Source organism: Lutjanus erythropterus, chromosome 18 (assembly GCF_056507025.1).
Source record: "Lutjanus erythropterus isolate fLutEry1 chromosome 18, fLutEry1.hap2, whole genome shotgun sequence".
Taxonomy (NCBI): Eukaryota; Metazoa; Chordata; class Actinopteri; order Lutjaniformes; family Lutjanidae; genus Lutjanus; species Lutjanus erythropterus.
This window is the reverse complement of record NC_139334.1, coordinates 20,165,689-20,191,730: the sequence shown is the minus strand read 5'-3', so window position 1 is coordinate 20,191,730 and position 26,042 is coordinate 20,165,689. Positions and strand designations below refer to the sequence as shown.

General features: G+C 39.5%; 1 protein-coding gene across 1 annotated transcript; it reads left to right on the top strand.

Annotated features, from left to right (window-relative positions):
• The first annotated feature begins 3,340 nt into the window (after nt 1-3,340).
• diras1b (DIRAS family, GTP-binding RAS-like 1b) lies at nt 3,341-25,393 on the top strand. Its single transcript, XM_084742583.1, has 3 exons — nt 3,341-3,515; nt 21,167-21,508; nt 23,225-25,393. Exons 2-3 carry the CDS (start codon nt 21,200-21,202, stop codon nt 23,510-23,512), a joined length of 597 nt encoding a protein of 198 aa, XP_084598709.1. The 5' UTR covers nt 3,341-3,515; nt 21,167-21,199; the 3' UTR covers nt 23,513-25,393.
• The last annotated feature ends 649 nt before the right edge of the window (nt 25,394-26,042 follow it).

Sequence of the window (26,042 nt, the reverse complement as noted above, 5' to 3'; positions counted from 1 at the left end):
TCTTTGTCCCACTGGTGGCTATTGTTATCTGGTCACCCTCTGAAAAATACCTCAACATATACTAGATTGTTTGGTATAAGATTTTGTACAGATATTCATTATTCCCAGATGTTGAACTACACTTACTCTGTTGACCCAAGTCTTAGCCATCTTAGATTTTCCAATGCTTTGGTTTCTGACCGAACACCTGCCAAAGAACAGTTCATTCATGTGGTGCCGGAGCGCTGGGAAAAAAAATATTTCCTGACTGGGAAAATTAACGTGAACGCACCCTCAAATTGGAACAACAACAGGGAAAGTTGTTTGGTTGATAAGTTTTTATTAAGTCACGTACTGCATATTATTTTTGGTCACATGCAATTTGTGATATAGTATTAAGTTTTAACCTTGGGTTTCTGTCCATATATGGTGACCTAGAAAAATTAGAAATCTTATTTATTAATATCAACCTTAACAACTCCTCTTTTCTGGGAATGAGGTGCACTTAAGGGAGTTCCTGTACATGTGGGCTTAGAAGGTAAGATTTTAATGTTCACTCTTGTAGCTTAATTATGATATTAGTAAAGTCATTGTATTTTACTGCAGATAGTCTGTTTAATTAGCGGATACACCAAAAAGTCAAGTTATTGTCCCATCCACTCAGGTTTAAGCCAGTCTTAATGTTGGTAGGGCGACGCGCAATGACGCAAAATAAAAATAATCAAGAATTCAACTCATGCATTGATGCATTGAAATTCAAGTAACAAGGCTGTTTTGAAAATATAAGGAGTGAGAAGTACAGATATTTGTGTCATTAGAGGGAGTAAAAGTAAAGAAAACTACACACTCAAGGAAAGTACCTGAAAAATCTACTTACGTACACTAAGTATTTGTACTTAAGTTACTTCCCACCTCTTCTTCAAAGCTGGGAGCAGTGAGGTTAGTTGGATTTACAGCCTCAGTGTCACTAGCATGGTTGTAAACTTTGCATAATGATTCTTGATTTGAGTGTCTGTACTCCTCTTCAGCTTGTTCACTCAAAGTTTCCATCTATATATTCTCGTATAATGTTTTCTCCTGCCAAACCCTGCACCGTTTCCCCCCTGACTGAAATAATCAATGCTACTTGTGATCTCCATGTCTGCTCCTCTGACCATCACTGTAACTGCCTGGTTTGCAACGTCCCCTGCAGTTCCCAGCCTCACCGACAGAGGGGGACAAACACAAGGCTGTCTGGATGGAGATGGAGAGTTGGTGAGTCATACAGTGACACCGTCACGTACAGCCAAACAGCTCAAAACAAGGCCTGGTCTAACTCGGCCACGGGCCTTTATTAGCACCAGGGCTAGGCCTGCTCACACTTATCTGTGATGCCGAAGGAAACTGAAAAAGATTTCTGCGGACACTGGTTAAGAAGCCATTGGGGCGTGTTTGTACTGGGCTGGTATACTTCCTGGTTTATAGACTCTGTGATCTGTTACTTTCTTTGCATCCGTTTCATGTTGTTTTGCTTTATTATATGTGCATTTACAGCATATACTGCCTTTACCACACTGCACATATCCTATATTGCTGTATTAATGAATTCCTGGCTCTGTCCATGGTGCTGAAACACAATCATGTCACTGTCCGTGGTGCTGATGAGACAACTAGAGATGTGTTTGTTTTTTTTTCCTCCAAGCTGACATCACATATGACCTTATTAACAGAACTAAATACAAAAAATTCAATCACAAATTTCCTCTATCTCTAGATGCCCTTGCTTGATTAGCTTACATGTGATCAACATATTTATAGGACTGATTTGAGTCAGCTGTTCCCTTATTTATGTCCAAAAAACACACCTTAGATGGGTTTACCATGCACCGAGACCTTTTACTCATGAAATCTCTGTCAGGATTTCAAGTGATAATCATCTGTAAGCCAAGGTGAAACTGGCATAAATATGTGACTAATGTCGATACCAAAAATTCAGATATCGATATACATATTGTGCAGTATCCTTTATATGGAATATAATATACACAACATACAGAATCACACATTCTTTGCAATGATCCCTCAAAAGGTGGTTAACACAGAGACAAAGATATGTCATGGAGGCAGGATATTTATAGTTTAACAATAAACTTTACTGTTAAAAATGATATCAGGGCACTGAAACACTAAACTTTAACTATTTTCATATAGGCACATATTGGACAACATGTTGATACTGATATAGAGCGATATAGGCTTGATATGTCACATATCGGTCTTGTTCTAATGCTAAATAAAACTGTTTTGGCCCTGGAGATATCTGGTTCTCGGCTGTGGCTGAAACATCGACCAAATTATTTGGAAAATGAAATGGGACTCTGCTTAGGTTACCTTTAATTTCATCACTTGGGTTAGTTTAATGTGATCTGTTGCTCAGGGACAGTCAATATTTTGACTTCCAGGTTTCTTAAATGTTTGATATTACATATGATTGGATTGCGGCTGCACATAGGGGAGACCAGGGACAACTGTAACAGAACAAAATTGTAATACATTCAATTCCTCCAATCAAAAACAAGCCAGAGTGATGACACTTACTCCGCACATGCTCAACAGGATTCTCTCTCTGCCTGTGGAAAAGGAGCTGAAAAAAAAATCTGAAAGCTATAATATGTAACATTTCTGCATTAAAATGTCCAAAAACGCTAATGCTATCTTGACTGACCAACTGTCAATGTTAGCTAGGTAGCTAATCTGTCAATACCGCAACTATTTAAAAATATTTTGGATTTTAGTCGGTGATGGTGGTGTGTGGATAATCACACAAGTCACAGAATAAGTTTATGTTCATTTACTTAAAGGCTTACACTAAGTGTGAAGTGTTAATAGCAATTGAGCAAAGTAGCTAGCTACATTCAAATTTCCATTATTACTACCATTAATCTAAACATGCATTTACATGCAACAAAGAAAGGAATTGGCCACCTGGACAAACAATTGAGAACCAAACAAGGAACAGAGAATATTAGGCTAATGTCACCATATTTGGTATTGAGGTAATCATGAAGTAAAAGAAAGTAATCAAGTTAAATTATTTTAATATTGTGATATCTGGTTAGGTCACTGACTGAGGTAATTTGTAATATTTATTTTACATTTTTTAAAGTAACCCTCCCAACCCTCATTATTAAAGCCATTTTCTTAATTTTGAGATCAAATTGCCACAGTTGCACCAATCCGGGATTAAAAACTTTTTTTGTAAATATCTTATTTTTCTGGCATCCAACCACTAGGAAGTGTATGAACTGAGAGGAATCCAAGTGTGGACAGAAAAGGGAGAGGGCATAGCACCTCCCACGTCCTATCTGCGAGAGAGGGAGAAAGGGAGCGATAGAGACACGCAGGGAGAGTCTGCTGTGCTGTGGTGGCTGCTGGAAATCGGACGACATGAGCTCTACATGAACCGTGTAAAATGCTTTAAGACGCTTTCGGCGTTTGTCTTTCATCCGTCTGAACCAAGGACGAGCCTGAAGCGGAGCTGTACACTTCACGACCAGGTAATATGGAGGAGAGATGCTGCTGCTGCTGCTGCTGCTGCACATCTTTACATGGAGGAGGTTAGATGTTGGTATTCAGTCAGTGGCGTAGCCGCGCTCCTTCTGCCTGCCTGCCTGAGCGCACACGATTCCTGCCCGTTCACGACCAAAGCTGGACAACAGATCTCGTTTCATGTATTGATCTGACTGCTTTTAGTTCAAAATCCTCCCGTTTATTTATTTTTATTTTTTTTGACGCATATTTGTGTTTGGTAATCTCGATCGTGTGGATTGTATGCGCGCACAGCCATATTGGCAGTCAGCGGGAGGAGAGATGAGGGGTGTTGGGTTTATCATATTGCTTTGAGGAGTAAAGGGAGGTGGAGGGAGGGAGGAGAGGAGAGGAGGAGGGGAGGGGGTCGCTGCGACTGCGAAATGATGGCACCGCTGCGAGATGGCGATCCTCTGGTATTTATGAATGAACCAAGCAGGAGTGGGGTGGTCTGTAATGGCGTTGCGCACCAAAGCTGCAAGCCCTCTCCTGCTGCCACCCCTTCCTGACTATACAGCACGTCAACATTAGACTATACACTAATAATGACGCCAGCGTGACGCATAAAGCCCGATTTCTGTGGCAAATGCCATGGTTAATCCTCCATCTGGATTTCTCCTCCTCCTCCTCCTCCTCCTCCTCCTCCATGCCTGATGTGCTGTTTGTTGTGAGTCTCAAGATCTGGAGGTGAGGAGGAGGAGGAGAGCCACCATGACATGCAAAAGGAGTTGTGTGAATCATTCAGGCCTTCTCTATGTATGTGTGAATATGTATGTGACTCAACTTCCTGTATGCATTGAGCGCTGCCAGTCATGGGTGTGTGTGTGTATGTGTGTGTGTGGGTTGCAGGGAGGGTTTGAGAGAGAAGAGGAGAGCAGAGGAGAGGATGGAGAGAGATGTATGACAGTAAATCCTGTGATTAAGCTCTAAAGTGTGTGGATGGGTGTAGCATAGAGATGCAGATGTTAAAGCATGCATGTTGTGTTGGTGGAGGATGGAGGATAAAGTGGAAGTGTGGGGGAGTGTCAGTGTCCGTTTGTTTGTCTGTCCTGTATGGCCACAGCACGGTTGCATAAGAACACTTCTTCCCTCTGCCGAGGCAGGACAAAGAAATGACTCAATACACGGTAACAAGGAAAAACACAGGAAGAGGACACGGTGCATTTATGGATGCTGATGACTGACGATTGGGTTGTTTTTAGTTTAGTTTTATTGTCGTTTTTGCGATTAAATTTCTAATTTAAATGATCAAAATAACCAGGGGTGGATTGAGAAACACATTCATAGGGTGGTAACAGGTTGGCAGAAATATGTATATGTAGAAATCAGTCATATATTTACTGTAACAAATCATAAAATGACCATGATATGTCATCAGAGATCAAGGAAACATGTTTAGTTGAAAAACTAATTTCTCTGACAGCAACACTGCAGCCACAGTGTCTGGAATGACAGTTTTTATTTGCCCATTTCACATTAATTAGAGTTTAAATTAATGGCAAATGTACACCGAATGAGTCAGTGGCTGTTTATGACTCATAAAAAAAAAACATTCATAATCTTACAGAAGAGTAGACGTTTATAACGGTTAAATTGAGCAATATGCTAATGGAGTCTGTCAGGCAGTGAGACAGGCAGTCACTGAACTCAAACTCATGGGCTTTTATTTTCAGGATAACAGGCTTAACTTTACATTAACAGACAATAGACAGTTATAAACAGCTGATCAACTCATAGTGCAGGATATTAAATATGATTTCAACTGGCTCCAACTCATTATTTGGACTGCAGTAATAATTTTTGGATGTGCACATGTTGTATATTGCTCTATTGTTGTGTATTGCAAACAATTACATGTATGAATATTTGTTTGGAAAAGCACCCAAATTAAGACATGTTATCTCAAAAACATTATTGCGGCACAGGTGTCAATAGAAATAAACTGTTTTATTTCCAAATCTGCAGACATTTGTCCAGATACATAGTTTTTTCTTTGAACATCTAGCCAGAATCATAGAATTGTGTTATATGCATCATATATATTATGGACGTGTTATTTTTTAAATGAATCTAAATTAATGCATTAGATTTAACAGCCACAATGTAGATTAATTTAAAACAATACAACAATCATTGTAGCTCTACATCCATCCAACAACCATTGGGTGCTTTTGACTGAGGGACCCAAGGCCCACATTACAGTGGTGTTTTTAAAAAGCACAAATTAAAAGAGAAACGTAAAACAATGATTTGAAATCATTATGAACAAATTGATGGACAAAGTCATGAACAACTGGATCGATATAGTGAGGCACCTGTGAGATATGACATGAAGTATAACTCGGAGATCTGCAAGTACCCCAGTCGGGCACCAGCTAAGAACCAGCAATAATTTTAGTGTTACCCAGGGTTACCAAAGTCTGACAGCAATCGCTGTCCTTTGAGTGAAAATCCATCCAACAATGTTCCTTTTCACCATTTACGAATGAAAAGTGAAAAATTTAAGTCAAAGAGCAAGAAAAAGTGAGGAAAATAAAATACTGATGTGCACAGGTAAATATGCACACGTATTAGCTCACAGTGAGGCATCAGTGGGCCAAAAGATGCAGAAACAAGTCCATGATTAAAAGGTCCAGTGTGCAAGATTTACAGGGAATTATCGGCTGAATATGGCAGAAACTGAATATAATATTCATAAGTGTGATTTCATTAGTGAATAATCACCTGAAAAGAAGAATCATTAACTTAAAATGAGCCGTTTATATCTACAGGAAGTGTGTGTCGTCTTCTGAGACAGCCGTGGAGCCATGTTTCTACAGTAGCCTCTAGATTTCATGGCCACCGCAGATTCTCCGACAGGCTTGGAGGGAAAGAGTGAGGCAATTGTGGTGATTGTAATCTGCAAGTTTCCACTAGATGAAACTAAATTCTACATACTGGTTCTTTAATTCACCATGCATGTAAGATCTATAGTATATATAATATAGTGTTACTCAGGGTTACCAAGGTCTCATGGCCATTTTTGTTCCTTTTCACCATTTACTTTCTGCCACATTCATACCGCTGGCATCCTTTTCTATTATACATAATAATAATAAATTAAATTTATTATATACATTAGTATCAAAATCAGTAATTACAAAGTGCTACACAAAAAACAACACTACAATATTATAAGTTAAAAGCGAAGATATATGGTCACATAGCAAGAACAAAATGAGGAGAATAAAATGTTAATATACACATGAAATTAACACAAATAGATGCAGTAACATGCCTATGATTTGATGGTTTCTGGGTGATAAAATGTTGTAGGGACATTTTAAAACTCTAGAGTTTGTTTAATGTTTGCAATTGTCTTGCTGGACGGCAGCCATTTGTAATGAGTGAAACTGTGTGAATTTGACAGGCTGTTGCTCAGGAGGGCGATGCATAGATGCTCTATGAGCTGTTCCTGAGTAAATTAATATAAAATACATTAAGAATATATGTAACAATAGAGTCTTTTTCAGTTCTGAGCATGTATTTGTATTAATTCTTTGTACACCTTTGACTACCATGGCGCGACGTCCTTCTTTAGTAGTACACGTTGAGAGAAGCGTACAGTTTTCGGCCATGCTCCAGTTTGTGCTCCTGCACATATTTGTGGTTTTGTGGAACATTTTAGTTCATTTAAAGAAGGAAACAAATGATAATGCTGCACCAGCAATTGATGAACTACAGTACTTTGAATTGTGCAATAAATCTGACTTTTGAGGCAGAAACTCGGCATTTTATCAGAAGCACGTGTTTAAACTTATTATTAATGAGAAGAAGCCCCTGTGTGACTTTTTAAGGTGAGAAAAAAGTGAGTTTAATACCAAAAGCATGAAACAAAAAGGGGGTTAACTCGTGTCTCCTCCTGATGTTTAAGTCTGTCTGTTGCTTTGACAGCAAAAGTCTAGTCAAGTACGCCATCACTGTTGAGCACTTCAGAGCTATATATAACTATACAGCCTCCTGCATAACGTCTGCTTTAATACTGGAGCAGATCAATGCTAAAGTGTTTTAGTTGTTCTGACGGCATCAGCTCATTTGAACGGTCCATACAGTCTTCATTATACGTGGCATTAGGCGGGATTCTCCTGGTCGTCTTCTGCATAACTAATCGAAGGCCATGCAGGACGGCTGCTCTGGTCAATTATGCACTCTGTGACCTCTGAGCTGCTGTGTTTTATTTGACATTTAGTCCAAATATCAGCCGTTCACTTAATGTAAAGCGCTATTACCACCATCCATCTTTAAATCTGTCTCAGGAAAATAATGAGGACTCGCCCCCACCGCTTTTTGAAATGGTGGATTTTGTTGCCATCACTTTTTTAAAGCACAATTTGATAAAAAATGGTCTGAAAAACGTACATGCACCAAGAAATATTGCCTTACAAATGAGAGTACTTTGACAATAAGAAAACATACTCGTGCTCAAGAACTCTGTTTTTCTTTTAAAATTTATTTTATATAACTTTATTTAACCAGGAGTAAAAGACTTGAAAATCCCCCTTTCAAGAGTGTCCTGGCAAAAACAGGCAGCTTCATGGAAAACACTATTTTAGACATAAGATAAAAAATAAAACCATAAATCTAAAATAAAGAAGAAGTTACAGAATTATAAGATATCAGAACATTCACATATTAACATATTGAGCCAAAAGTCTTTGTTCTAAGTCATTTAAAATTACTTTAAAAGCATCCAATGAGACCAGCTCTCGAAGATTTAGTTGATTTTGCAACTGATTCCAGGCGGGTCTCTATTGTTACAACGTTATTCCTTCAGTTGTTTCTATTGTGTCTTATTTTAGGGAACCGATGTTGGATATTTATCGCTGGGCTGAGTGACACACACTGGAGCTTTCTGCAGTGACATTGGCGTGCTTCGATTGATTGACATGTTGCAGCTGTGGCTGTGATGGATGACTGTGAGCCTATTCACTGTCATAACCATGTCATGACACCTGACATGAACAGAGCTTTATGAAGGTTTGTGACTGTTGTTATTAAGTGCCAGTTGGTCAGTAATGTCGCTTTTATTGCAAAGTTGGCATTAACAAACTTAAACTATTTAGCTGTTAAAGTTTTAACCCAGATTTTATTGTCATATGTGGCTGGTTTTAATTCTGTAGCAGTGTAAGCTAAAACCTTTTGCTGTGACTAGAGCTGCAACGGTTATTGATTAATAGATCATTAAATTAATCACCAACTATTTGGATAATCAATTAAACCGTTTTAAATTTAAAAAAAAAAAAAAAGGACACATTTCTCCAATTTTAGCTTCTTGAATGTGAATTTCTTTCGGTCTCTTTACTCCTCTAAGACAGCAAGCTGAATATTTTTGGTTAATGAGTAAAACAAGACATTTGAGGACGTCATCTTAAGCTTTGGGAAACAATGACTGACATGATTCACCATTTTCTGACATCTTAAAATAGACTATTAAATCATTAATCGAGAAAATAATCAATAGATTAATTGACTATAAAAATTATAAAAAACGCTATGCAGTTGTTTCCCACCTGTCGTAATTATCTGCTTTGACGTCAAACCAATCCCCCATTAAAAGGCCTAAAATCACATATGTTGAGGAACGATTTTTGCTCATGATCGTCTCCTAAAATTTGTTTTGATGCAAAGAAAAGTTTGTTATAATCCCAGTTGCATCATGGGAGCGTCACAAGCAGCCTGGTGCCGGGATTCCCACGTCGTCTCTGCTTTTGCCCATCTGCGTTGTTATCAGGCGCGGATCAACTGGCATTATGAAAAAAGCTGTGCCTGGTTGAGCTCTCCTGTAGAAACCAGTGGAGTCAATCCAAAACTACCAACCCTGTCACCATCTGTCACTGCAGGCAGGCTCCTGCAACACACTCCACCACTCTGTAATTAGTGCTTCAGTCAGGTTCGGGCCCTCTCGGCTTCTAAGAATAGACTTTCTTGAAAAAATTTTTTTTGAATACATTAAGCAGACTTGAACACAAACACGATTCCTCTATTCCTTTGACATTTCTTGACTCTTTCTTGGCCCTGATTCTGGTGGTAATGGCCAGGTGCCGCTGTGTTTCCCAGATTGCCAGGCCGTGGTATTAGCAGGGTCTTATTGAGAGGCCAGACGGAGCAACCCAGGGTTCCCCAGGTCAAGCTAATACTCAGAAGTAATACACACTCAAAAGACTAATTACATGGACATCTTGCGTCCAGTCTTGTGTAAAAAAAAAAACGGCTGCATAGAATCAGCATGAGTATGGTTGGAGGTTATGATTACAGCTCAGGAGTCAATCTGCCTGAGGAGGAAATGTTTCCCTAAACTCATACTGAAAATGCACATTTACTACATGTTTTCTTTTAGACTTATGACCAAGTAGTTAGAGGTCGAGAGATTTAGATTAGAGTAAAGCTGAAAGAAGTCGGGACCTTACTTATGAAAAACATACCGGTACATCAGTGGAAGTAAATGAAACTGTGTTTGCTCATTTTTCTTCTTCAGAAATCATAACAAAGTTCAAATATTTACATTTTCAGACTAAAATCTCAACCCAAAAGCACTGTTGCTAACAAGCCAAATGCTAATGCTGATACATATTTTTGATTCTCCAGTAAGACAGGCCTGTTTGGTTTATTCTGGCAAGATATTTTAGAAAGATTTAATGGCTTGAAGTGTTCTTATGGCATTTTCTTTAAGTAAGTAAGAGATTTAACCCTGTTGTTTTATTATCATGGGTTTAAGCCAGACTTTCTCTTTTTTCTGCCACAACACAATGCAGATGAAGCGTAAACATACATAAACCCCATTTTTAAATGCTACTTATATACATCTTTCTGCTGAAAGAGCTTTTCAGTGTGTTTATGTTCTGTACTTCTCTCTATAGACCAAATCACTATGATGTCGTGCAACAACAAAAGTCACTTCTGGGTAGACAACTGGCAGTTAATTTGAATTGCAAAGATATGTAAAATAAGCAAATTTCTGCTGCCATTTTCAGTGGTAACTGTAACATTCAAAGATACATAGATTAATGATGTGGTCTAACCTGTCTGACGTTCCTGTTTTGGTTATTTTATCTACTGTTTTCTTTTCTAACTGCTAATTTTTTGGGTAACATCAAGCTGTCATTATCTTTAGTCTGTGGCCCAACAGGTAAATTTGGTCCCCAACTTATCTACCTATGTATTTATGTGTCACAGGAGTTAACCACCCAGAACCAACATTTTAATTTGTTCCATGGTGGTTCTCATCATTAGAGGCGGGGTTCGCCATTCCTGCACTGGATTAAAATTACCTTCATACCAACAACTTAAATTTGTTGGGTGCACTTTAAGACACACTACTTACGTTTCTGTTGTAGCTCTGACAAAGCTTCTGGCCGAGGAGTGTGTTTGCTGTAGTGCTAAACCGCACCTGCTGTTTCGACATTAACCGTGAGAGCTGCCAAATCAAGGATTAAAGATTAAAACTTAAGCTGCGAAATGCTTCAAAACAAGTCTGTTTAGCTTACATGAGGTTTTCACCATAAAAACTGCAATTTGCAGTAATAATCTATAATCGGATAATCAGAAAAATCAAGTTTTTTATTCCTTTTTAAACTTGTTTTTTATTTAGTCATTTCTCATATCTCCACTTTACAACAAAAATATTAAAATAAATTATCAAAATATTATGAATGATTACTTTCTAAGGTAATGTATCGAAACAATTCCACATGGACATATGTAAACCAAAACAAAGTGAATGACATTAATAGTAATATCACTGAATATAATAAATGTAAATAAAAAATAAAACTAAACATCAGTTATATATGAATTCACCTTACGTAGACATACATAATTCCGTCCAGTATATACTGGATAATATCCATATTATTTCCATTTTGTCTCACTTTAAAGAACTCATTAGTAAACCTCAAGGTAAAACTACAGAATTTGTGGTGAAAATCTCACAATGACAAAATGTTTCAAGATCTGTAAGAAAACTGCCTTATTTAGTTTTTTCATAAGGTTAAAAGTTGCCGTAATTCTATATTATACTGATTTATCAACTTTGCAGTTAGACATTGGCAGGCATAAACGTCTGCACTGTATTTGAACTGGAGAAAATATATATATAATGTAAGTTTGTTCTAATCGTTTTGGTTGAATTAATAAAACATTTGTGGCTGTTTTAATTTCCTAACAATCAGAATCCTTCAGGGGAAGCCTAAACTGTACACAGCTCATCAGTTAACATGTAAAATAGCACCGAGGGAGAAGTTCCTGCTGCCTGTTCTGTGTTTAATAAATGAATCTTTGGCTGCACATTCTTCTGCTCCATCTTTAATATGATGCTCTGAGCATCAATAGACACATAAATGTCCCCCTTATTGTATGATCTGTGTGTGTGTGTGTGTGTGTGTGTGTGTGGGTGGCTCCGCTGACACTCCCATGTCACAGTGTTAGCCTCGGTGCCTGCTGAGTCAAAGGGACGTGTGCGGAGTATCAGAGGGCCTCAGCGTGCATCAGGAGCTGCATGTTGTCTTATAGGGATACCGCTGGTAACTTAAGTCCTGGGAATTGGGTCAATGCAGAGCAGGGCAGGAGCGCAGAGGAGGTTAAGCTCAATGATTAGCTGCTAAGCCAAGACCACAGTGCTGCAATCTCTTGTACAGTGTAACGCACATGCTCCGTGCACATACAGTGGAGTGTGCTCAATCAAAGTATAGATTGACACTGATGAGTAGCAGACACCGCCTAAGTCTCAAACTCAGCCTGCAAACACCTGAAGCACACACACACAGGTAGTGTTACCTGTGTATTTTCTCATGCATTTATATACATATATCACATTTATGACTTAAACTTAATTATTTGTTAGTAAATTATATAATGCAGGAGTTTGATGCAAATGAGAAGAGTATGATTTCTATATTTGACATGTCATCTTGTTTATTTTATGTATTGAGAATCATTTAGAGGAAGTGAAACGGTGGTTTCTGTGCTCACGTAATTCGAATGATTAAGCTGGCGACAATCAGACTGAGCATCATATATGTGTATAGGTGTAAAGGAATAATACAGGTGTTTTTGGTTTGTTAAGAGTTGTGTAAATTTTGCTTCCACTGAAGGGTGAAAAAATTAACACTTTTCAATTTCTTGGACTTGGAAAATAAGATTGAATTTTGATATAAGAATACAAAGAAATGGCATATAGGTGCACAGTACGACCAGGGATAAAAGGGTTGAAAGGACATTTTGTTATTTTTAACTCCACTCAAAACTCAGGTTTGTTTGTGGGAAATATGCTTATTTTCCTTTTTGCTGAGAGATAAGTTGCAGGTAAGAAAATTGATACCACTCTTATGCCTGTTTGTTAAATATCAGGGTTAGAGCAAGCTGCTGGTTAGCTTAGCTTAGCACAAACACTGGAACAGGTGGTAACAACTAGCCTGGCGCTAGCTAATGGTGCAGTGACATCCTGCAGATGATTTGCCTGGAAGACAGATTAGTTTTACACATTGATTTTGTATGGCTGAAACAAGCCAGTTCATTAGAGAGCTTTAGAGGCGATGTTTGGCGCGGATTTTGTTAATTTGGGGAGAACCAACCAAGCCATTTCAACCTTTTTTTTTTTTGGTTGTGTGGTTTTATTTTGGATATTTAAACTTTTTTTTATGTACCAAGATTCATTGCTCTTTCAACAGGTGTACTACCATTATTATGATCTTATTTTATCATTTTATTTGTGACATAAAATGTTCTTAAAATGACAGTTATACCATTTATCCCTTCTATTTCTATGCAATGTATCATCCAACAAATAAGTGATCGTGACATGTTGTAGCTTATTGTACACACGAGAGTGGCACTGATCTTCTTATCTAACACTCGTATATTTATACTCGCATATTTCCCAAAAACTATTTTTGGAGTTTTACATCCAACAACGGCAGAGAAAAAAACAGAGTTTAGATTTATTGATGGGATCTAAAACTTAGTAACAATAAGGCAGTGTAAGAAATAATGAATATTCCCATTTATCATTGTCAGTATTACTTTTCAATTTAACTTACTTTTTGAACTTACCCTGTTTTTGATGTTATTCTGTTAGGCACAGGTTTGTGCATTCTTCGTCATACACTATATTATTATTCTTCGGGATTAATAAAGTTCTGTCTTATCTTATTTCATCTTATCTTATCTTATCTTATCTTATCCATCCTTATCTGGACTTCTCTGGTCTTATCTGTGTTCATCTTATCTTATGACAAAACATTTATATGCTGAGAGAAAACTGCAGGGAAGGGAAGGGAAGCAGACAGGAAAATATGTGAAGAAGGAATTAGTTTTCACATCCATAAATCTGAAATTAGCTCCAACAGATTCTCAAAGATTTTAAAATAAGCACATGTGAAGTGTTCTCTCTGAGCTCTTCGACTTGTGTGTTCTGCTCGCAGGTGTGTGAAGCAGCAGCAGCGTGACTGAATGTGAGAGACTGAATCAAAATTTATAAATTGAACCTCCACAGTCGGCTCAGACCTAATGAAAACACCCGGCTCCAAAAATTGCTCTCGCTAAAAAATGCAGATTCATTCCTCTGCTAAAACACACACACACGCCGAGCTGATGTGTGCACAGAGAACAGGGAATCTTCTGCTTGACTGCACAGATGCAAACACACATCAGACGCACACACACATGTTCACACACTATCTGACGGTCTGGCGGCTGCTCCGTGCAGGTTTCAGATGAGTGTGTGTGTGTGTGTGTGTGCAGCTGTGGCCAGAATATTTGAGAAAAACTAAAAATCTGTTGATCCTGTAAAACACTCATCGCCAAATAGCCGTGTATCCACAGCATTCCGGTATCCGCCGCTTGATTAAAACCCTTTTCTCCACAAGATACCATGGGACCGCTTTGTGGGTGTCTATTTAATCACGCTCTTGATCTGTTGAATGGCATTGTGTTTGATGTTGGTTAATGCGCTTCCTTTGTGCCGCTGCGTAAGTGGCTCTCTTGAGGAAAATTATGTGCATATTTTCGCTAAAGGTGACATTTCCTTGCTCGCTGTGCGAAATAAACGAGTGGAGAAGGCTGCGTTGCATCTATTTTCTGACTGAGAGCAGAGCAGGCCCTGTTGGTCTGTGCCAAAGCTATCTGCTAATGGAATTTGGCTGCACTGCCACAGATGCATTTATAGTATACCATTAATTCATTAAGGAACTGCAGTCCTCTCGTTTCAAATAAAACAAGAGAAGGGGTGGGGGGTGCAGAGAGAGACAGCTTGCATTTGGGAGGAGTGTCATTAATCTCAGAGGCCTGGTGTCAAGGACAAATGGCGAAGGAGCGGAAGTACTGTACAGTGTGCTTGAGTGTGTGTGTGTGTGCTTTCATGTCACTGTGAGGTTGCACCTGTGTGTGCAGATATAGCTGCTGACAGAGGGAGGGAGATGGCTAATTTTAGTTCAGGTGAAAAAAAAAAAAAAAAAAAGGAAGGAGGGAGCTGAGCGGAGGAAGGTTTTGATGAGCAGGATCGTTGTCAGGGAGCTGAAATCCACGTCCAAAGAAACCAACAGGCACCAAGCGAGGCGGGATGACAGACTGACAGGGCCCAGACAGACGAGCCCCATCGATCAAAACCGCAGCGGCCTTAGTTTATTGATCATACAGCATGGAGACCTGGGGAGGGCAGGAGCAGGAGGCAGAGGAGAAACAGAAAGAGAAAAAACAACTCAGGGAGCAAAGAAAAACACTTTCAAGATGCATAAATAACCAGAAAACCCAACTGTCAAATTAGCAACGCAATAGAAGCTCTGTGGTAATTCTGATTTATTATGACTTTGATTTGTATTCTTGTAGTTTTGGCCATCTTTTCTGTCTTCAAAAATAACATTGTGCTTACCAAGTTGCAGAGATCTGGGAACACACAGCTACGCTGCTAAAAATAAGTCAGACAGAACAAGAAATCCCTTGTTTGTCCAAGTTTATTTGGAAGAGAGAAGGAAGACAAACTGTAACATTATTCAAAACTGTAAAACACTTTACAGATCAGCATGCCAGTTCAACTTTGATCTAAAAGTTGGATTGCTAATGTCGTTTCGGAAGTTTTACTTTTAGCTTTACCTTTAAATAAAGAAACTTAGATAATCTGGCTAGCGGGTTAGCTTTTTGCACAGCCTTAACTCATCTAACTTGTTGTAGACCTCTGCCATTTCACGCTGCTGCATACCCACCCTGACAACCGCTTACGTGCAATATACCAACACATCATTAGACCAAACGAAAATTGTATCATGTGGCTAACAAATATAAATAATAAACTTTATCCATAATGACGGTATTGAAAATCAGGCAGGATGTAAGGATGAGGTAGCAATGTCCCCTAGAAGCCGGGAGAACATCTGTAGTGTTGACTGGATATGCAGCGTTATTCTGTTTCATTTGTCATTCAGGGTTTTCATGTTTTCGACTTTGCCTTGTTCCTGTATTTGTATCTGTGGTTGCTGTTTTTGTGTTTGTTTTAGCTTTCTGCAAAGCCACTTTTTCTTGTGCTGCATGTTTTTGTTGCATTTGTTGCATTTCCGTATGAGTTTTTGCATGGGCATTGTTTCTGAAGCTGCAGCAAATTTCTCCTAATGGAAATGTCATTCTCTTCCTTTCAACTGTAAAAAACTATGACCAGTACACAACATATTGGCATTACTTTTGAATACAAAAGGGATGACTAAATGTGATTTTATGATCTTGCAGCTTTGCACGACAAACTGATTTGGTTTCATAAAACTATATGACTGCATTGTTGGTGTGGTCTGTGTGTTAGCAGAAGCAGAAATCAGTGTGTTCAGCTCCGGCAGCTCAGACCACAATTCTTCAGAGTGACTGAGGGCCTTATTAAAGTCAAGAGTTGAGGCAACACAGATGCTGCCAGAAATTTGCCAACAGTTTGTCTTTTAACCCTCTTGATTTTTTCACATTCACAGGACTGCACAGTGCATCATTTAAACAGCCTTTAAAATGATCCATCTATCATCACTTTAAAGAGAAAAACTTTGATCAGCTTGAAATTTAAAGCAGTTATAATCAATATTTTTATCAGTGTTTGGGGTGTTTCTTGTAGTAATTAACCTACAGAGACTTACCACCTGAATCTCGACTTTACAAACCTTTATAGTGACTTACAGCTCGATCAATACAAAACCAGTCATGGTTATGAATGAGTCCTCTGCATCCTCCTGCTTTACCCACTATTTCTAACGTGACAACACATCTGGCGTGGACAATCTCCTGTTGCCTGCTACAAATTCATACAATATCTGGAAAATTATTATTCGACTCTTACCTGCAATTTCCACCAGGCGTGGCTGCATCGCATTTTGGCCACGTGATCTGCAGCCATTCTGGACAATGCTTGTGGTTCCAGAATTGGCTCTCCGCTCTGCTTCAAATACGCACTGAGTCTGTTTTTGACAGATGCCACGTCAATTAGCACAGAGCAGATTGAATGGACAGGAAGTCGGACACAGAAAAGGCACGGAGAATCTGGTTAATTTTCAAAATAAAAGAGCCTGTGCAGACTCACGATCATAAAGACAGACAGAAAAGAAACTATTTGACCACGTAGCCTGCTTATTCATGGTAAAACGCTTCTGAAACGCTGCAGATGGGGCTTGCAGCCGTGTGGAGGACGAATCAGAACTGTGGCACAGTTGATTCCACAGTGCCTGGTGGAATCAACCAGTTATGGTGCAGTTTCTCTTTCAGCTTATTGTTTTGCAGCCTGCAATGTTTGGTTCACTTTCACTAATCTCATATTTGCACTGTTTTTCGGACGGAACGAGCAACTGTTTTTGGCTGCAAAGCTCCTAAAAACCTATGTGTGCCTATCTGCAGGTAGGAAGCTAACTGGTGAACATAGTGGAGCAGTTAGCTGTCAAACAGTCAGATATTTCACTCAGGAGGTGGTAGAGACCAAAAACAGAGATAAAAGTGAGTGAATATTGGACTTACATTCATCCAGTGGCTAGAAATATGACTCAGAATTGATTGAAGCTGCTTCCCAGCACCTCGATGTGTAAATAAGTGAACATTTGCTAATAAGTTCACCATATAAGCTTGAGAGGTGATACGTCATTGTCTTTACTCGTTCCAGTTGGCATAAAGTGGCTAAATAAATTTAGACATTTATCTCAGACTTAATGCTTCACTCACACTGGAAAATCTTGTTGACAGGCAACATCTAAAGAGTTGTCCTCACTATCTAAAAAAAAATGCAGAGTGCATCATCATCCTGAGGCACCGGGGAGCCATTAAACAAGATTTTCTGCTTTGCAAGACCAGAGTAAAACAGTCAACAGTCTGCAGGCATGTGAGCAGAAGACACACATTAACCATGATGATGATAATGACTTTATTAAGGACAGAAAAAAAGTCCATAGCACACTAAATAAATAGCAAAAGCATGCAATGTCATAACAAAAAGACAGAAAACCAGCTGCAGTCACACACAAACCGGAGCCCCTGTGGCTCACCTGCAAGTTAAACTGTGTTTGTGCGTTTAGCATGGATATAAAACACTCTCATATGTCAGCCAGACTTACAGCTATAGATTGACTATAAAACTCAAGAGGCACTCCCTGAAACCCCATTTATTTTGAACTCCTTGAACGATATTATCTAGAACCTGGCAATGCAATTACAGGGGCCCTGCCATCAATAGTGGGTTCCAGCAGTGCAAGCATGACAGAAATCCACTTATTCCATCTGGTATTGATGTCAATTTACTGTTTCATTACAGCAAGAGCTCGGAGAGCAGCACATGATCACAACTGAATGAGTATCTTATTATGGGACCTTAAAGCAAGTTTAGAACCACAGCAGATAAATAATGCAACAGATACAAAGCGTAATCATGCACAGACGCTCAGCAGACGCACGAGCTCTTACAAAGATAGCAATAGATTAGGTGTGAGGACGTTGTTCCGATGCATATGTATGAGCTGCAGCAGGTGATATTGAGAGGGACGATTTGTGGAGTCCATCGATGTGTTGTTGCTGCAGATTACAAACCAGGTTTGCCAGTCAATAGTTTTGGGAATGCTTGTGTTTATACTTTTCACTTTATAGTGTAAATGTTATAATACTTTTAATCAAACTGAAGATGTGGATTTAGTGTTTATGCACTATGTTGAGTTGCGGATCACCTTTGATGCAATTGTGGATTTATTTCAATCCCTTTCTGCAAGGTGTATCTTAAAAGTAGATGTGCACACAGTGATGGAAGTAACTAAGTAGATTTACCCAAGTACTCTACTTAAGTACAATTTTGATGTATTGGAGTGTTTCAGGGAATTATTGTACATTTTACTCTGCTATTTCTGGCTGCTTTAATTACTTTTAAAATGAGAATTTTACACAGAAAATATAATAACTTTCTAAAAATGATATATTCTTGAGTAATTAGCTCCACCTTGACCATCTACAACATTATTAATAATGTTAAGGGTCACTCAGCTGCCTCAAAAATACTGTTGCTAATAGTTTTTATACTGAGGAAAAAGATCTAATCTAATCTGTGCAGCAGGTATTTTGTAAAACAAATCATAACTGGTTTCTACGTGACTTCCCCTAGACCTTCATTAAGGGTAATAAGTGACATATTGGCCAAAATGCAATCACAGAATGCATCTGTATTCATATGCAGATACCTGTTTCTAGAGATTAGCCTCCAACTCTATTCTTGCATCTCAAATTGATAATCAATAAGACTGTAAACAATGACCAGTGCGTCTTGGCACAGATCTTGATATTCGCTGGCAGAAGCCCCAAAACCTCGGCCGTTTCCCCCAGAGGCTAAATTGAACTCAGATGATAACTGATGGGTTCTGAAAATGGCAAACGCTTGTCCATTTGCACATCCAGTAGATATGGAGCAACATTTAAGTCCAATATTGACTCTCATATTAGCACTGTTTTGGTCTTCATTAACTACTGAGGAAAATATCTTTTGCAGCTAAATGCTCCGCTGTGTTCACCACCACTTGTTTGGTGCTGAGCAGGATTGTGCAGATGGTTCATCAGAGCTTTTCCACTGAAGAATGAGAGCTGTGGTACTGAACCAAAGCAGTGAAGTTGCTGTAAAACCAAAACAATGAGCTGAGAGATGCCCACTGTACGTTGAGCTAAATGGACATGTAGAGTTTGTGATAAACCTGTGTTCATTTGTCACTACAAGCAATACCTTTCACTAATATTTTTAATTTTAAAGTATTGATAAGAGCAGCACTTATACTCAGCCTTCCAGTTTAGTTTGACAAAAAACCCAGTAACATCTGGCGTTTGCCTTCAGTGGAAAAGAGCACAATCACCAGTCAATCCCAGGTCAAATGGCTCTGCAGTATTCACAGGTATTAATCGAGTCCAGCTCCAAGCAGCAGTGACGGAAACATGACGCAACGAGGGCTTGTCGCCTCTGGCTTTAACTTGTGAGACTTTGTGCCATCTCAGCCACAAATTCCATCTGTCTCCCTTCAAGCAGCGCTCAAACATCTGTCCAAATTAGTCGGTGTTGAGTTTGAAAGACTGAAGTTATGATATGAAAAAAAAGTAGCTGCTGCAAACTAACTTTGATATTCAGTGCAAACTATGCAGTGGGAAAGAAGTCAATCGCCTATTTTTAGCGTGTGTAACTGCATATACATAATAATTTTGGTACAACGAATGTATAATATGGACTGTACAAATAGAAATGGAATTGACACTGGCAACAGTCACATTTCCTCACAGAGCTGGAGGTGTTTGTGAGTTATTTCACAGAATAACAACATCTCACACTGCTCAGAAATTCCAAAACTTAACTATCTTTACCTTTCACAAGAACAAAATGGCAATGAAAAGCGTATCACACATACAGAGTTTTTTTTTCACATCTAGTTTGCATCTTTTTTAATTTTAGTTCACAGTGACAATAACAGCCTATTCTGGTGCCTGGATCTGAACCAAAAAAGAGAGTCACAGAAGTGAATCAGTATCATGAACACATGCAATTCAGTGGAATCCAGTCCTGCAGCGTTTACGTCTTTTGTGACGCTGTTGATGGTCTTTTTATGTGTTGGAGAGAGTTGACTCTGTACTAGTCATTTTCAAAGCTGTTGTTTGAGGTTTTCTTGTATTGTATTGCATTAGTTTATACATGAGTTCATGTTATTGTTGTTGTTGTTGTTCTTCCATGCTGCAAGAACTCAGTCTCTTCCGGGGTTTGCTGCAGTTGCTGAAGTTGATAAATGAGGAAAACGCTGGAATGTTTTTGGGGTTGAAACTGAGAAAGTGTGACTCTGCGAACAGTATCGATTAGGGAAATGTCTGCGTCAGGTGAAACACTTGGAGCTTCACCAAACTCATCCTCTCTAATTTGTACTCTGGCTCACAGTCAGACCACGAGGAAAGGCAGAGTGCTTTCACACCCACTGGCCTGAGGTCAGTCCCACCAGCACTTCCCTTCCTGCCCCCCCCCCCCCCCCCCATCTGCTTTGTATCTGCTGACTGCTAAAATTCCTCTTCCCTCTTCTCCCCTCTCCCGTCTCCCCCTGCTTCCCTCCCCATGCTCCCACCCTCAACATCGTAGGTGTAACACTGTCTTAAGCCTGAGGGGGGCAGAATGCCGGAGCAGAGCAACGACTATCGCGTGGTGGTGTTCGGGGCAGGGGGAGTGGGGAAGAGCTCCCTGGTCCTGCGCTTCGTGAAGGGCACCTTCAGGGACACCTACATCCCCACGGTGGAGGACACCTACCGCCAGGTGATCAGCTGCGACAAGAGTGTGTGCACCCTCCAGATCACTGACACCACAGGGAGCCACCAGTTCCCGGCCATGCAGCGCCTGTCCATCTCCAAAGGCCACGCCTTCATCCTGGTTTACTCCATCACGAGCAAACAGTCACTGGAGGAGCTCAAACCCATTTACCAACAGGTGAGGAGTGATGTGGTGTGGGTGTGTTTGTGGATAGTTGCAGGTGTGTTTGCACTGTAAAGAGGATGTTAGAGGGTCTACATGTCTGCATTATACGTCCTGATATCACCTTCAGGCTACTTCTGTTCCAGTAGTTCATGTAACTCAACTAAATCCTAAGTTTTCCTGAAAAAAAAGTGTATTCCTGAGGTTTATTTTCCACATTTTATGATAAGAAGATAATAAGTAGTAATGGATTACATGTAATCAGGATTATAATCAGATTAACGCTGATCAGCCTAGACTACATTTTTAAAAAATGTCTTAATTAGATTGTAGTGAAGGATTATTTGATTACATTTTTCATTAAGTCTTTAAAATATAGAAAATTTTAAATAAACTTTCATGATAACCCCATGCTCCATTTTGGGGAAGACCTGGCAATCCGAGTAGTAATCCAAAAATCTTTCAATCTAATCAATTTCCTTTGTAATCCAATGGATTATGTTAGTAATTACAAAAATTGCCATATAATTTGTTTTCCAAAATGGACTATATTTCAAGGTAATCAAGGATGACGAAACCCATCCTTTACGGCAAATCAAAACCTTTGTGATTCTAACAAACTTGAATAATTACTATGTTGAGCTCCCATGAAAATTTCCTTGGATCTTAACTTGTTTTCATATCCCCTATATACATTTTTCTAACTTTCTCTTGTACACTTTGTGTTTACATGCGTGTTTGTTTTCATAAGTATGTCACGTGATGCCAGAATAAACAGCAAAGTTTCCCAACCAGTATAAGACTTTTACAGCACCTAACCTGAATAAACAAAAAAAAAGAACTATGCCGAGACACATCGTTTCTGGTCACGCTGCTTCTGTCCTCTCATCCTCTCTTCGTCTGCTCCATTTGTGTGGTTTCGCTGTGGGCGGGGCTCAGGCAGCTCCTCCACGTACACACACACACACACACAGCGACAGTGACCCATGTTAAGTGAAGATGTTACTTGAGGCTAATAGGTGTTTTTCCTGACGACTGCATTATTCCAGCCAGAGAGTTTGAAAGAAAAAAGGTTTCAACGCCTTACTCCATAGCTTTGGTGTGGGGGCATTTTGAGTTTAAGCCAAATGATAAAGAAAAGGCCATTAACTTGAATGAGCTGCCATATAAACTTTGTTTAAAAACAGTGGCAATAAAACTAACCTATGACTCTCAATACCCCCGCGCCAAATGGTTTAATATTTATATTACATTAAGTGCAGTTTTTGTTAACAGAGCCAGAGAGTCCATTTTCCGGCAAAAGTTATCGTGACAGGCCTAGCTATGACATTTATCCCATAATGTTCTGTAGGCTTATAGGAAAAATTGAAAAGTAAAAGTGAAAAAATAAGCACTGAATAAAAACTGAAACGCAGAATAAATAATTATATAAAATCGTTATTTTTAAACAGTAGCATCTTCATCCAGACATATGGAGTAACACACAGGCTAGTGTAGCTATGTTCAAAGGCTGTATTTTTAGTTATTTACATTATTACAAATGCTGGTGTGATTTTGAATGTGGTAAAAACATTTTGGAAAGAAGTAGATGTGTAGATGTTTCATGTCTACAGATTTTGTCATTTACTTTATGATTCTCTTTGGTTTAGGTGTTAAGATTACGACCAAATCACCATTCTTGGTCAGACCATCCAGAACATTAAAAGCCCTCATTTCCCTCCTTCTCTGCAGGTCTTGGCCATAAAGGGCAACGTGGAGGCCATCCCCATCATGCTCGTGGGCAACAAGAGCGATGAGACCCAGCGGGAGGTGGAGACCAAGGACGGGGAGGCCCAAGCCAACCAGTGGAAGTGCGCCTTCATGGAGACGTCGGCCAAAACCAACCACAACGTTACCGAGCTCTTCCAGGAGCTCCTCAACCTGGACAAGAAGAGGAACATGAGCCTCAACATCGACGGCAAGCGCTCGGGGAAGCAGTCCCGCGCCGAGAGACTGAAGGGCAAATGCAGCGTGATGTAAAAATCCGGGAGAGGAGGAAGTGGTGGAGGAAGGCGAGAGAAGGGGGGAGGAAAACGTATCACTCAGAGCAGCAAAGCGTCTGGAAGGCGACGGGAATCTCATCATCCACATCCTCCTCCGTTTGACTGGTGCGTCCATGAACACAAGTCAGCAGTTATTTTGAAAACATACAGGATTTCAGTTTGGAGCTTTACATCCATGATGCATTTCTGCTAAAAAAAAAAAAAAGGAGAGATGAGGACGCAGAATATGGAAAGAAGAAGAAGAAGAACTGTGCGTCACCGTTTCCATCGTCGGAAACAGCGCGTGTGTGGACTTTTTGCGTCATCCAAGTGCCACAAAACCTGGCTGAGGAGCTCATCAAGACCTCGGACTGCAATAAAGGCCACAGACTGCAGCACCGCTCGGAGAATAGGCCGAAGGTTTCGTGTAGTGTCCTCCCTCCCTCTCCGCTCAGCTCACACCTCAACTCCCCCTTCGTCATCCCAGCAGCACCCTCATCCTTTGCATACCCCCTACTATAACAACCGTGATGTGTATGTAACAGAGTCAACACAGTTAGTTAAGCTCACTCATCTGGTAGAAACACTATTTTAAGAGACTGAGGTGTCTGTCATGCGAGGTTTAAGACTGCTAGCATGAACGAGACGCATTACAGCAGCAAATCCGGCTACATCCCAGAGCCGCTCCTGAGGACTCTGATGTATATAAACATGGGGTATTTAAACGTATCCCATCCAGTCCACACATGCCCTGCCCAAACCAGTACATCAGTCATGGGAATATGAAGTTGGAAGCTTAGATTTGTCATCCTCTCATTCCATCTCTCCTGAAAGATAAAAAGTACACGACTTTTCCTTTAGCAAGCTGTCGTTCTGTTAAAAACTCTCTAAATACGTCCTCATGTGAAGTGGAGAAACATCCTGCGGCAGGGTATGCATACGACGCAACAATCCTTTTAAGACTCTCATCTAGTGGATGAAAAGAAAGCTGGACTCTCATCATCACCATACGAAACATAAAATACAAGTCTGCCTTGTCTGGGAGGATGATACACTTGGATAATCATTGCCAAGCTGGTAAGACGAAAGTGAACTGGGATGATATATTGGTTCTGCGAGAATGTCAGTGTGCTTTGGCACTTTTCATGTGAAGGTTTCTCTTCTTTTTGCCTTTTTTTCTTGTTTGTTTGCTTTAAGATGCTCTTGAAATTGATGTAAAAGTTAAAAAAAAAGAAACCCTCCTTAAACAAAAAGCACACAGAGAGAAAGATAAATAAATAAAATAAGGTATGGATGTATAAAAATTGCTCCATGCAGATTATTCAGTGCGACTTGTGCCCGGTTGCATAAAACCACTTTCCCTTAGATTTTCATCTCAAGGATGCCTTAGGAAAAAATGAGTTGCATAAAATGACCATAAGGATTTCCTTAGGCTGTTGTAAGGGAAAACCCTTCAATCTGTCATTAATAGCTCTAAGTATTCCCTTTTGTGTTGCTAGAAGGACCTTAGTTTTCCTCAGAAAATTTCAAGTGAACCTTGCGGTCTCTTCTCTTAAAAGGGAAATAATCTTTGAAACATGAGACAAAGGCTGAATTTATGGTGATTGAAGAGGAGGAGACACCATGATGCATTTTTCAAGAAAGGGAAACTGAATGATATGAGTGTTGTGCAACTTGTTAGTATAGACAGTATAGATTTAACTGCCGCTTAGCGCTAGTAACTCTGTAGCCAGTTAACCAAACATAATATGACTCTATCTCATACCTACGTTGTCTCCTTTCCTGCTGTCACAGTGATATTTTTATATTTCTTTATCACTTTATCTACGGTTCATTTCACAGCAAGATCTCTAGCACATCTTCTGCTTTTGTGTGTTTCTTATGACTGTTAAGTTAAATTGACTTTGGATCATGTGCTGGTGCTTTACATTTTTCTAGGAGAAAAACTTTTTTTTTTCTTTTTGTTTCTCTTTGTTGTCTATTTTAGAGAAGCTACCTAACACAGACTGACAAAGTGTGTTAGCTAAGCTAGCTAACCACCGACAGTAATGCTGTATGTTAACATAAAAGAATGATGCGGGTGGTAACTGGAATGTGCTGTATTATGAAAGATTTCTGCAAGGAGACAACCTAAGAGGCTTAGCTTAGGAAAATATTATGCTTAAAGGAGAAATATGTAATATATTTAATTATAAAATGACCGTGATGTGTCGTCACAGATAAAGGAAACATGCAAAGTTGAAATATCTGCATCTCCAACAACAATACCACAGTCCCAGCATTTTCTCCTTTGAAATTTTTATTCTGGGCTGGATTGTCTGTTGTTGTTTGTCCATTTTGCATTTATTAGAGTTAAAATTAATGCAGAATTGTTCGCAGGTTGAGTGAGTGTCTGTTCATGTGTCATAAGAAATCATCACTTATCTTGTAGGAGGAGTAGATGTTTATAACGGTTAAATTGAGCAAAAGTCTGGCAGGCAGTCACTGAACTCCAACTCCAGAGTGTGTATTTTCAGAGCAGTGTTTTC

Excerpts from the sequence above, each read along its gene's own strand:
- diras1b (XM_084742583.1), top strand. The coding sequence starts at position 21,200 with ATGCCGGAGCAGAGCAACGACTATCGCGTGGTGGTGTTCGGGGCAGGG. Across the intron at positions 21,509-23,224 it reads TCAAACCCATTTACCAACAG|GTCTTGGCCATAAAGGGCAA; the intron begins GTGAGGAGTGAT and ends CCTTCTCTGCAG.